The sequence below is a fragment of the Bicyclus anynana genome, chromosome 18, assembly GCF_947172395.1.
Source record: "Bicyclus anynana chromosome 18, ilBicAnyn1.1, whole genome shotgun sequence".
Taxonomy (NCBI): Eukaryota; Metazoa; Arthropoda; class Insecta; order Lepidoptera; family Nymphalidae; genus Bicyclus; species Bicyclus anynana.
The window spans coordinates 13,618,220-13,632,115 of NC_069100.1; the positions used below are offsets into that span (position 1 = coordinate 13,618,220).

General features: G+C 33.9%; 2 protein-coding genes across 4 annotated transcripts in view; both read left to right on the forward strand.

Moving 5' to 3' along the window:
• Positions 1–4,258, forward strand: part of LOC112045973 (uncharacterized) — a 37,123-nt gene extending 32,865 nt beyond the window's left edge. The window contains exon 9 of the mRNA XM_024082397.2: positions 244–4,258. Coding sequence (XP_023938165.2) covers positions 244–318 — 75 coding nt within the window. The 3' untranslated portion in view covers positions 319–4,258. The remainder of the gene's footprint in view (positions 1–243) is intronic.
• Positions 4,259–7,037: 2,779 nt separating this feature from the next.
• Positions 7,038–13,896, forward strand: part of LOC112045944 (uncharacterized) — an 88,825-nt gene continuing 81,966 nt past the window's right edge. Inside the window, exon 1 of one of the 3 annotated variants that reach the window (XM_024082342.2) lies at positions 7,038–7,636. In XM_024082342.2, the coding sequence (XP_023938110.2) occupies positions 7,484–7,636 (153 nt within the window). In that variant the 5' untranslated portion in view covers positions 7,038–7,483. The remainder of the gene's footprint in view (positions 7,637–13,896) is intronic. The other 2 variants (XM_024082344.2, XM_052887170.1) reach the window with 2 other exon arrangements.

Consider the following 13,896-nt stretch of genomic DNA (forward strand, 5'->3'; position numbering starts at 1 on the left):
TATGTTTTCCACTTAGTTGGATATTTGTGACAATTTTTTTTTTATACTTATCATTAAAAACAGGTTTTTGTGTTTATGAAAATAATGGGTTCTATATATTTATTGCTTTAGTAGGTATCACGTGTCAAAAGGGGCATTATAGATAAATTCTTTATAAATATTGAATTTATAATCGGTGTCTGTAAGTTTATTACGTCAACTAGTACCATAAAATAATATGTGCCAATTTTTTTTTTTTCTCAGGAGGTAGAAATCTTCGTCGGCAAATGCGCAAAGCCGTCCATCCCTCAAGGGGACTGCACCGCCGACGAGAGCTGATTCAACACAACACACACACACCAAAACACATAGACACAAATACACAAACACACATTTAGAGACAGTTTCAACACACACATACACACCAAAACACATATACACAAATACATAAACACTACACAGATAGTATACATGGTGTGGTTTTTGATTTTTAATTGTTGCATTTCAATATTCTATCTATCTATATATATTTTTTGCTTTTCCAAAGTCAATGTCAATAATCTGTTAGTAAATTGCTTACAGACATTGTTATTTAGTTTAATATTTGTAAATTTTTAACTCATAGCAATGTTGCTAAGCAGAAAGATGGACTGTTAGAATTAGCTATTAGAAGAAAATTCCTTTACCAATTGCAAAAAACTCTAAAAAGAATAATTTTCTATACAATGAAAAATTTTATATAATATTTTCAACATTATCAAAAATTACACCACACTCGCAAACACGGCCCATTTTCTGTATTCAAGGTCACATTATTTATTTTCTTTTTAACATTATTTATAATTTATAATACTTGATTATTATTTGTATATTTATCATGACAAAAAAACGGATTAAATATTGTGTATAAAATCATAACTGAATAATATCAATTGTTTATAGTGTAAGCGACCGCAATACTGAATTTATTCTCATTAAAAATCTTGACATTCATTATGTAATCCGATGGACACTAACCGCCGATAATAATCTATAACATACAGGGTGTCCCGTAATTAATGGATAAAACGCAAATGGTAGACACACTGCTAATTATCTAAAACTAATTTTAATAATTAAAAAAAAATTCTACAGTGACCAAGATTTTTTTTTTTTCGATTTTTCAAATTTTTCAATCATGAAGCACTACCATTTACGTTTAATCAATTTATTACGGATCATCCTGTATACATAGGCAATTAGACATTTACAAACACAAATACATTTAAAGTTAACATTTTTCGGCATGTTTCAACTTTATAGAACAAATTTTTGGCTACAAACTCTAATAGAAAACTGACATTAGTAACTACCTGAATATAATCTCTTGTAACATAGCTTGTGTGCACCAAAACGCGAAAAGATATAATGAATTTTGTATAGTGTATTGTATCCTATTAATAATAATAATTAGCACCTAATACTGAAATTTTGCATGTCTATTCTCTAACTCGGTCGCTATTAAAAATGAAAGCCGTCGAGAATGTTGTTTTGACGAATAATCATCTTGATATTAAAGGCCACTGGTTCAGTGTTAGGTGTGAATAGTTCACTAAAATTGCACATTACGAAGAAGAATTGTTTTTTGTATAGAAGTTAACCATGTTATAGTTAAATCTAAACTTAAGGGCTTTATATTGAAAATGTAATATTGTACAACAAATTGACTATGGAATATGATCTCTAAGGCTTCGTTCACATCGGGCGTTTTTTAACTGTCAAAACCGACTAAAACAATATGTGTGAAAACGTTGCTTAAGACGTACTTATGCAGTAACGTGGCGTGCACTAGGATTTTGATTGGGGTAAGGATTAGATGTAGAGATGAGATAATACAAACTAACATTGCCCGATACTGGTTTGTGTTATCTTGAGGGTATAGTGTGCATTTATGTCCATGTGATGTGCCACAGAATTTGTGTAATTGTTTATTGAATAAATCCTATAATATTGAAAAAAATATCCTAAATAGTATATTTGAATAATCGTTGATGTGAACGAAGTTAAACGTTCAAGCTTGCTAAGTTTCGCTTGACTTTTTTTTTACAAACGGCACTAGACTCGAGTCCTTTTAATTAAAAAAAATAACGTATTAATATTGCTAGTAATGGGCAGTATCGAAACAGTACCATAATAAAAAAATTAAGTTGCCAGATCTAAAAATCGAAATTATTTAATATTTATATTTACATGAACAATAATATAGAATTATGTAATTTATAGGTCTTGTTTTTATTATATTTGAATCACCTTAAATTGACAAAATCAAAGGACTTGGCTGTTAAATCCATTTTGGCAGGCCACACACTGTTTGCTCTGGCTGCAATTTATTTGTTATTGTAGCGACTAAAAACCACTTTGTTTTTTATTTTTACACTAGCTGATGCCGCGCGGTTTCACCCGCGTGGTTCCCTTTCCCGTGGCAATACCGGGATAATATATAGCCTTCCTCGATAAACGGGCTATCTAACACTGAAAGAATTTTTCAAATCGGACCAGTAGTTCCTGAGATTAGCGCGTTCAATCAAACAAACAAACAAACAAACTCTTCACACAACAAGCTTTATTATATTAGTATAGATTTCATTTTTACAAGTCAAATTAAAGCTAATAAAACAATGTCTGTTTAGTTACGCTTAAGCCTGAACTAACCTCGATTAAACTTGCGTGGCTAGATACTGATAAACAAAGTATGTGGCTTCTGTCAACAATTATTGTATATTTTGTATCTATTAAAGACAGTGAAAGTTATATATATTTTGCTCAAGATGTTTGAAATTTTACAAAAAAAAAAAAAAAAAAACAATTGTTAAAATAAAATCTGTGTTTGTCAGTCGTTACAAAAGTTTCATTTTGAAAATAGTTTATCATGGATGAAAAAATTTTCACTTAAAAAAAATCTTAAATGTTAATCAAGTAAGAATGTTTGTTCGCGCGATTATAATGACACGTGTGTGGCCAGCCTATGTGATATGAAATGTTAGTTATATGTGTATGACGGTCTTGTTATAAAGTTGTACGACTTAAAACTATACTCAGAGGCACAATTATCCGCCGACTTTAATATACTCGCGGCATGTTTAAGAGGGCGGATAATTGTGCCTCTGAGTGTATATAAGATCCACCATCCATTTCGCAATGCAGTCACAATCAATGCAACCCACGAATGAGACAAACAGGTGGGTATCGCAAAATAGGTGACAACTTTTATGATTGAGCCGGTTTCGTTATGTATGAGTTTGTATTACAAATTTTGTCGAATGTAATTAAAACAGCTTTTACTTGATAAAACATTAATTTTTTCCCATTAAATGTCTCATACCAAATAATATTTTTTTTCCATTAAATAATATTTCAGCCAAAGTATCTTCAGACTTTATTAAAAAGTTAACTTTGTTTGTAATAATAAAATGAAAAAAAAAAAACATACATACAGCCGAACGTAGAACCTCCTCCTTTTTGGAAGTCGGTTAAAAATGAACAGTGCTTTATTTTTTTTTTTTGGGAAATCAAGTGTGAAATATCTATAATTTTTACTGATTGTGGTGTAAAAGAAATAAAATACACTTTATTATACGCAACAAAGAACGTACAATACAATAAATATAAAAAAAAATTACTAAAAAAATGCACAATAGGCGACCTTATAAGCGATCTCTTCCAGGCAACCTAATGAAGAAATTACTAATAAAAATGATTAAGATATATATGAGACATAAATAAAGAGTAGATCTTCTCCAAATGAATATTACAATTATGCTGTGACAAACAATTGTGACTGCTTTGCGCAATGGACGCAAAAACGATCTGCGAAATGGTTATAGGAAATCTGTAGATAATAAATAATTCGAGAAAGCGTGATATTGATTTGATTTTTTAATGATGACAATAATATGTTTTAATGTGAAAGGCTGGTCTATTGCTTCGTGTATTTATATTGACTGATGTGTTTTTAACGGTAAATAATTTTAATTACTTTATTTGTTTTAAAAATACTATACTGTTTTATTGTACGATAAATATTGTTAACGAATTACGAATTTTGCTCAGCGTTTGTGGTCATTGAAAAATCAAAATTAAATTAATGAAAAACGAACTTATTGATACATAAATATTATTATTATTGTGTACTACGCTAAATTTATGGAATATTAAGTATCTTTTTATTTTAAACTAATAATGAATAATTATCGTTGTTTAAAAATGACGACGAATTTGAATAAATTATTGTTTAACTGTATTGTTTTGTTTTATTGAGAGCTCGCCAAACAGATGTATTTATGTTACCTAACTATTATAGATCTACACATAAAGAGACTGACTTGCATAGGCTAGGATTTATTTATTTTTTTGTAAAATGACGATTCCTCTGGTTGATTTTTAAAACGAAATATAATTTCAGTGTAACATAAATATAGACGGAGAGTCAGCGTTTGCTTTCAGCATTTATAAAATGACGAAGGTCTGGAGCTCACGGGCTCTTAGACTAGTAGATATTATGGTGTTTGGCTAATAACGGTAGAGATTAAAATCGCCCGCCAAATTAAAAAAAAATCGGAGTAAATTCTCAAAATTATAGTGCAAAATATTGGAATAACTGAGTTTAATACTTATAGTATAGGTAGTAATGTATTAACAACCCAAAAAAATAATTTAAACAAAATAAGAAAATGCATGCAGCAGTAGGGATGCTCAATGATGAGGTTTATTCATTAACTAGCTGACGCCGCGCGGTTTCACCCGCGTGGTTCTCGTTCCCGTAGGAATACTAGGATAATAGCCTTCATCGATAAATGGGCTATCTAACACTAAAAGAATTTTTCCAATCGGACCAGTAGTTCCTGAGATTAGCGGGTTCAATCATACAAACAAACAAACTCTTCAGCTTTATAATATTAGTATAGATAACATGAATAGTTTAAAAACTAAAAACGACGATTGATATCCATAACATGGGGTGTAATAGCCTGTCCGCCATATTGGATTTAAGTCACGTGACTATTTTTTTCGTATTCCTGACAGCAAACCCTTTCATTTGATATCCTTAACATGGGGGTGGATTTCAAGCAGCCAGTCCACCATCTTGGGGAGGCGCCATATTGGATTTGTAATGACGTTTCTTAGCTATAATATTATAGTTATGTATTTTGTATTGAGTATTATCAGAACTCACTCACAGAGCGTATGCAAAGTTTCATCCTAATCGAAGACCGGGAAGTGGGTCAAATTAAGATTCCAAGATTTTCTTACATACATAGTTACAAGTGAAGCTAATATAAGCGTGTTAATAAATAAACTAGTATTGAATAATTTTTGAACGATTTCATTATATTTTATTGTGTTGTTAATTATTATCGCGAGCGCCGCACAATTATTTCGCCTCGCGAAGGATAGAGACGAGTTCAAGAAACTGACATCCAACCTTCGCTAGTCGGAGAGGCACTCTAAGAAGAAGAAGAATTATTATCAGTGCTAAAATTATCGATGTTAGCCAAAGTTGAAGATCATCAACACATATGTCCTTTACCTCGTTAGTTCCAGCCCTACAGGTGCAGGCACTTATGACTTACGGTAACATGGATAGTGACCAGTAGTACTACGCAACTACCGAAGCGAACGAGCGAAGGTGTCACATCGGGAGCAGATGACAAAAACCAAAACCTTTGAACCCTATAGTATTTTCCCTATAAATCGGGAACTAATAAAACCGCAATGTGGCAGCACCACTTTGCTGTCATTATCAAATGTCTGCCATTATAGAGCGACCAATTAATTATTGTTCATAATTCTTAGGATCGATCAGTCCAGCCGTTTAAAAGTTATTAAAAATACTAATTCTTGAAATTAGTGTTTTTATTATTTCTCAAAATTTATTAATACGAATCGGTTCGAGTGCTTTATGAAATCTTTATGAAATATCGTTTGGTAAAGCCTTTTTAACTGCGGCCTATTTAGTTCAATTCGGTTATGCCTTTCAAATATGAGAGGCCTACATACATTTCATTTCATTTCATTTTCTAAATAGGAACACACATAAAGGCATGCACCCTCTGTTTAAAACACGGTGTGAAATCAAAATCTGGTACTTAGAACAAAGTTACTGACAAGTAGTTAAAAACATATATTTTAGCTTAAAAATAGGCAAAATATCTATTGTCTATTTTGTTTACGATTTCGGCTGTTGTTTTGGTCAGATTTCAGCTAAACTAAATAACTGGTGACAATCAGCCATTTTGATAATGAGTGTTTCGGCTAATCGTTTATAATAACGGTTTCCTTGAATGCCGGCGTTGAATAAACGGCCTAGGCCTTCTATTAGCTGGCCAATTAAACCAGATGGATGCGAAGGCGAATTCGTCATCCATCATTGTTGTCATTCAAACGAATTGACGGGAAGACAATTGGTTTCTTTCACAATATACAAGTCATTTGTTTAATTCATCTAGTTATTACAAAGTATTAGTTTCAGCAAATTATATTATTGAAATTATCATCGTCAACATCATCATTAGAAACCCATTTTCGACTCATTGTTGAGCACGAGTCTCCTCTGAGAACGAGATGGTTAAGGCCAATAGTCCACCACGCTCGCCCAGTGTGGGTTGGCAGACTTCATAAACCTATAGAATCAAGGAAATTCTCAGGCATGAATGTTTCCTCACGAAAACGTAATATTAACTAAATATTGAACAATACCAAGGGCACACAGGGCTATAAAAACGACACTAGCGCCCACATTTATTTTCTATAAACTTCTTTGTGAAGAGTTCATAATAAAAAAAAAATATTGTCTATGCTATCTCCGTAATACATTAATATGTTTCTGAGTTTTGTAAAATTTTAAATGATTAAAGTCTAAAAAATATAAATTATTTTTTACAAAGTTCAGTTTTACTATATAAATACAAGTGTATTAAATTATATATTTGTTAAGGTCTCAATTTGTATTTGTGTAAGACGGAACGTCGAGAAAAAGTAATTTCAGTAGTCTATTGCCTTGACAGCCTAAGTTCTACGTCATTAAAATATTTTTATTTTTATTTAGTGCATTAAATCAAATTATTTATTAGTAAGCTATAATTAATAAATTTATTTTTTTATAATTGTGTAAATTAAATGCGTTCGAATGCATATTTCTACAAAAAAATTAAAGAAGACACGAAAATGTCGGATTTGTTCCCGCGTGTTTCCTTCCCGCGCACGTCTGGCTAGCTGGAAGTTGGTCATGGTCGTCCGCCAAACGGAAAGCCGCCATGATGGCTTTCTGTAAAGAACGCTCAATATGTAAAGTTTCGTTTATGTTTTTCATTAATTGTGACTGAGTGTGTGCAAAAATTAACCATGGGAACGAACTAGAGTGTGCAAAGTGTAGTTTAAAGTCCTTTAGGACCTCCTGGAGGAGCTATAAAGTGTTTTATAAGTGCATTTGTGTGTCGACGCTAGCGTGTTTTGTTCTGTCAACAAAATGTCGAAGCTCTCGTTTAGGGCGAGGGCCCTGGATGCATCGAAACCAATGCCCATATATCTCGCCGAGGAGCTTCCGGATTTACCGGACTACTCGGCGATTAATCGTGCTGTACCTCAAATGCCCTCTGGTATGGAAAAAGAGGAGGAAAGTGTGAGTATTTTGCGCATTTAGGTATTAAGTCATCAAAACTACTGTGTGTCGGCCATTATGTATCTGTTTCTTTTTCCTACCGCTAGGGGCGGTGTAATTATTAGGAATATTGGGATTTTTGCGAATATATCCGTTTATATGCTGTTTACTGGTATGCCGATCGATATATTCCGTGTTTTAAGGGCTAAAGTTTGCAAAAAACAATACGCCGTTTGTTGGAAGTGTGTTCGAAAATATGTCAAAATTTGGCGCGATAAAAATCGCACATGGTGAATTCAGTGTTCTTTATAGGTCCCATGGTTCGCTCAATCGGGGTTTTCTCGAAGGTTTTACGTCGTGCGGGGCTGCATTTTCTGTATACCCGGCTGGAATATATGTCGAATTTGTGATAAATTATATCAGTCTCACTGACTATCCGATCATATGTTATTTGTTTACAAACACTTTTGCCGGTATGCACGGCGATTGACAAATTTTTAATATTTAATAAATAATGAACGATAATAAAGTTTACGCACGTCTCAGATAAGCGGAGATGAGATGGATTTCTGATTTTATTATTTCACTTGTCTTGAATTTTTCTATAATGTGTTTAATTTTAAAACTGCGAATTTTGAAATAATTTTAAACCTTTACAGATTTTGTTGCTTCTATCCTACTTATACCTTTAAATTATATAAAGGGTGTTTCTAAGACTACTGAATAATATTTTTTTTGTATTGTACTTTTTTAGCTTTTTATTATTTAAACTTAAAACATCATTGACGGCCTCCGTGGCGCAGTGGTATGCGCGTTGGATTTACAAGACGGAGGTCCTGGGTTCGATCCCCGGCTGGGCAGATTGAGATTTTCTTAATTTGTCCAGGTCTGGCTGGTGGGAGGCTTCGGCCGTGGCTAGTTACCACCCTACCGGCAAAGACGTACCGCCAAGCGATTTAGCGTTCCGGTACGATGCCGTGTAGAAACCGAAAGGGGTGTGGATTTTCATCCTCCTCCTAACAAGTCAGCCCGCTTCCATCTTAGACTGCATCATCACTTACCATCAGGTGAGATTGTAGTCAAGGGCAAACTTGTAAAGAATAAAAAAAAAAAAAAAAAATCATTTAATACCTACCTATTGAAAACACTTGCTTTGACTAAAATCACATAAATATCTTTGTGTTTTATTGAGAATTTTATAATTATCATCTTAAAAAACTATATTGTAGTTTAAGTTACTTAAAAAAAATATTCAAGTAATTAGTAGTGTAAGTTGTATGAATTTTTATAATTTTTTACTGTTATCATTTTTGATTGATTATTTATGTGAACATTTTACAGACTATGTTAAAGGCTTATATAAATAATCTAGCTTTATCCTAAGATATTTAGCATTGTTAATTCATAGTACAATCAACATTTATCTAAACTAATATTATAAAGAGGTGAGATTTGATTTTTGTTTGGTATGATTGAACTCAAAAATTAAAAGACCAATTTTATAAAATCTACCTTTAGATAGTTACATATCCATCTGATAACATTAGCTATATTTTAGGCGTGTATTCTCAAAGAAACAGAAATTATACAGGTAAATCCACTAGACAAATTTAATGTATTTAATTGTTGACACCTTGTACACACATTTTGATGTGAATAAATTTGAATTTATTTGTGATTTATTAATATTTTGAAATTTGAAACTTTATTCTTATTTATTCTTGATTTTAACTTGAGTTTCAAAATTGCTAGCAAACTAATTTACTTAAAATAAATTAATTTTGATTTTGGTATTTTGAGCATTGTTCTATTATATATTTTTATATTCTTTACAAGTTAGCCCTTGACTACAATCTCACCTGATGGTAAGTGATGATGCAGTCTGAGATGGAAACGGGCTAACTTGTTAGGAGGAGGATGAAAATCCACACCCCTTTCGGTTTCTACACAGCATCGTACCGGAACGCTAAATCGCTTGGCGGTACGTCTTTGCCGGTAGGGTGGTAACTAGCCACGGCCGAAGCCTCCCACCAGCCAGACCTGGACAAATTAAGAAAATCTCAATCTGCCCAGCCGGGGATCGAACCCAGGACCTCCGTCTTGTAAATCCACCGCGCACACCACTGCGCCACGGAGGCCGTTAGTGGGCTCAACATGATTTTGTTTGACTTGGTAACAATTACTATTAAAATTAATAGTTAATGATGATAGGGACTGAAGGTTTATGATATCTGAAGCATAGTTTGTCTATTTTGGAACTCTGTTATGCTGTTTGATTCTTAATAAGTTGGATCCATACTAAAATAAAACTAGATATAAAATTTTTATTAACAAACAAATTAAAAATGCCTAATACCTAATTCATTTTGAATTATGTATTGTTTTCCTAAAATGTTATCCATAAGATATTAACTATATGTAATTGTAATAGCCCAGTGGAGTATGTTGTTCATGATTGCCCAGTTGATATGACTTCTGCCTCAGATTCTGGAGGGCATAGGTTCGAATCTGGTGTGGGCAGGCACCTCCAACTTTACAGTTATGTGCAATTTAAGAAATTAAATATCACAAGTCTCAAGCTGTGAAGGAAAAACATAGTGAGGAAACTTGCATTCCTGTCAATTTTCTTTATTCTCTATGTGTGTAAAGTCTGCCAATCCGCATTGGGCCAACGAGGTGGACTATTGGCCTCATTATCAACCCATAACTCGGGTCTCCTCTCAGAATGAGCGGGGTTAGGCCAATAGTAATTTTATCTACCACTGTATCCAAAGTCAAATAAACTTTCCAAAATAGATTGACTATAACTAAAAACTGCTATATGAAATTTCTTGAAAGAAAAATAACTCAGTGTTTACATTCCTAGTAAGTCAAACCCAGGACTTTGTGATCTACAGTTGTACAGGTAACATTTGACTGTATGACGTTCATTATTCATACTATTGTAGTGAATTGTGGCAACTTTCAAGATTTAAACAAACTGTCAGCTGCACCATGCTACATACAGTCAGTGCACAAACTATAACCATTGAACTAACCAACATGGCAGTTATGTTATTAGTTGAGGAAAATATAATTTTAATGCAGTACAAAATATTGTTTTGTATATAAAATTGCTAAATTATTGGATTAGCTAATAATAAATCTTGGTTTTTTCCTTTGAACAGATCCTTGGTTGTTTTCTGACATTATCATTGATCATCTTTATATATAGTCAATTATCACTGAACTGTATGAAAATACATGTAGTAGTTTATTAACCTTTAACACATAGTCTGACAGCAAGGTTTGCACATTCCTAGAATTGGTCACTGCCCTCTGCTACATATATTCGTCGTCGTCGTCATCAACCTATATTTGGCTCACTGCTGAGCTCGAGTCTCTTTTCAGAATGAGAGGGGTAAGGCCAATAGTCCATCATGCTGGCCCAATGCGGATTGGCAGACTTCACACACTCAGAGAATTAAGATAATTCTCTGGTATGCAGGTTTAATCACAATGTTTTCCTTCACTGATTGAGACACGTGATATTTAATTTCGTAAAATGCACACAACTGAAAAGTTGGAGGAGCATGCTCTGGACCGGATTCAAACCCACACCCTCCGGAATCAGAGGCAGAGGTTATATCCACTGGGCTATCACGGCTCTCTACATATATTACAGTGTTATAAATTTTTCATGTCCCAGGTTAAAGGTTAACAAAAACAATCCAAACCACAGCAATATCAAAACAGGAATATTGGTCATATTTAATGAAATATGACCAGTATTCCTGTTTAGATATGTTATTGATGTTTGCCAGGCCTAGAGATCCAATTATACTCAATCGTTTGCTGCACTAGGACGATAATAAACCAATGACACAGTCAATACTTCTCCATCGCAATGTTGCATGCTTATTGGCTTCTTACTATGGATAGTCTGCTCAGGAACTTCACAATATTGTCCCTGCATCCGTTTTCTAAATTCTAACACAGTACAGAATATGCCTTATACAATTATTTCCTACTGGGTTCACATCCAGATACACCTGTATTGCATGTGTTTCTCATCTGAGCACCTACTTTGACGACCTCCGTGGCGCAGTGGATTTACAAGACGGAGGTTCTAGGTTCGATCCCCGGTTGATCGGATTGATTTTTTCTTCATTGGTCCAGGTCTGGCTGGTGGGAGGCTTTGGCTGTGACTAGTTACCACCCTACTGACAACAATGTACCACCAATGATATTTTAGTGTTCCCGTATAATATAGTAGAAACCGAAAGGGGTGTGGATTTTCATTCTAATCCTAACAAATTAGGCCTGTTTCCATCTTAGATTGCATCATCATTTACCATTATTTGAGATTGTAGTCAAGGGCTAACTTGTAAAGAATATAAAAAAAACGAGTAGAGTGCTCTGCAGGTGTCTGTGTTCTTGTCTCCTACAAAACACCTGCAACAGTGAATAGGCAATTTCTAGGCAAGCGCTTCCCACAATAGATAAAAATAACATCCTTTTCCTAAGTTCACAGAGCCACATTAAAGCAGAGTGGTGGGTGTAAGTTCCTGATATCTTTTCTTATAAGAGAGGCTTGGGTCTGTAGTATTTATTCAAATATCCAAGGTAAACTTAATATTGCCCAGCGATTGTGGACCTTTTGTACCTAATATTAAGGACACTCCGTAACACTAACTTTGGCGGTTGGTCTAACCCTAAGTATAAATACGATACCGTACCGTGGTCGCTAGTTAGGTTCTGTAATCTGATAGCTTACCGCAAACTCATCTGAACACGATCCCGACTCAAGTTCGTAGCTCTAAATACGATTCAATGCCGCGAGCGAGCGTCTAAATAATACTATAAAGAGGTAAAGTTTGTGGGGTTGTACGAGTAATGTATTGGTGAATTGCTCGATCGATTGGTAGAAACCCCACCTGTTTAATAGTTTTAAGTTTATCCTGAATAGGTAGACGGACGCGGTGTAGGACTTTGTTTTATAGTTCAAATCTATACTAATATCATAAAGCGATAACTTTGTGGTGTTATAGGGGGTAATGTTTGGATCTACTGAACCGATTTAAAAAAAGCCTTTTACCAATACAAGCCACGTTATTTGCGAGTGTCAGTGGCTATGCTTTATCCCTGTATTCCCACGGGAATGAGAACTCCTCCGTCAGCAAGAACTTACTAACTCAGTCCTTACGAGGTGAAATGTAACCATAGCTGAGCACCGTTAATCAAATAGTTAACTTCGTTAATCGTTAATCCGCTACAAAAAAAGTTAGCTTCGTTAAACGTTAAACCGTTACATTCCGAAGGAATTAACGCAAGTTAACGTTAATCGTTAATCCGTTAATATGACTGGTTAATATTGCATTTTTATGTCATTGTGTGAGATCCCCATTGGAAAAATAAAGGTGAGCACTGGAGGGATAAGTGATATAAGGGATAATTTGTTTTTAGTTGATTTTATCTATAATTTTAACATAAATATAGTAATTTGTTGATTACTTTGAAAAAAAATCTTTCATTTCTTACTTGTCTAAACCTGTTAATCGCGGTAAATAGTATGCATTAGATTAACGATTACCGGATTTCTGCATATTAACGGAAGTTAACGGGTCCGTTAACATTTTTAAAAGTTAACTTAAAAGTTAATCCGTTAATCAAAATGTTAACTTCGTTAATTAACGATTAACGTATTAACGAGTTAATGCCCAGCTATGAATGTAACCCTAAGCCATTGATCATTCGCACGAGAGTTTTTTTAACGGACGTTAAAAAAGCGTTCTAATACAAGAAACGCATTCCCAAGTATACGTTCACACGACAGCGTTTTTAAAACGACGATTTTTATCGAGCAGTGTTGCATTTTCATTTTTTGGCATTAAAAATAAACCATGAATTAAATAAAGAACGTTAATAAAAGCGTCAACGCTGGGTTTTAACGTATCGCTTTTTTAACTCTCGTGCGAATGAAGACAAAGTTTGTCGCAGACTGCGAAAGACCACGTTATAGCATCTCCTGAGTAGATAGAGGCCTGTTCTCTAGAGATTGAGGTTGTTCTCTTATTATTATGAACACTATACCATATCGCGGTCCGCTTGCTTGGAGTAGGGTGGCTAGGTATTTAAACCGAATAACAGGACATACTCGTATATTTCAGTGAAGAGTAATAAGTAAGAGAATACACCCTTAATTAGGACTTGGTATTATCACCAGGTTAACTTGTGTTGATGTAGACTTTGGCATTAAATTTATTGTCGGACGACCATCTAAAATTTATACCCTTCCCTAG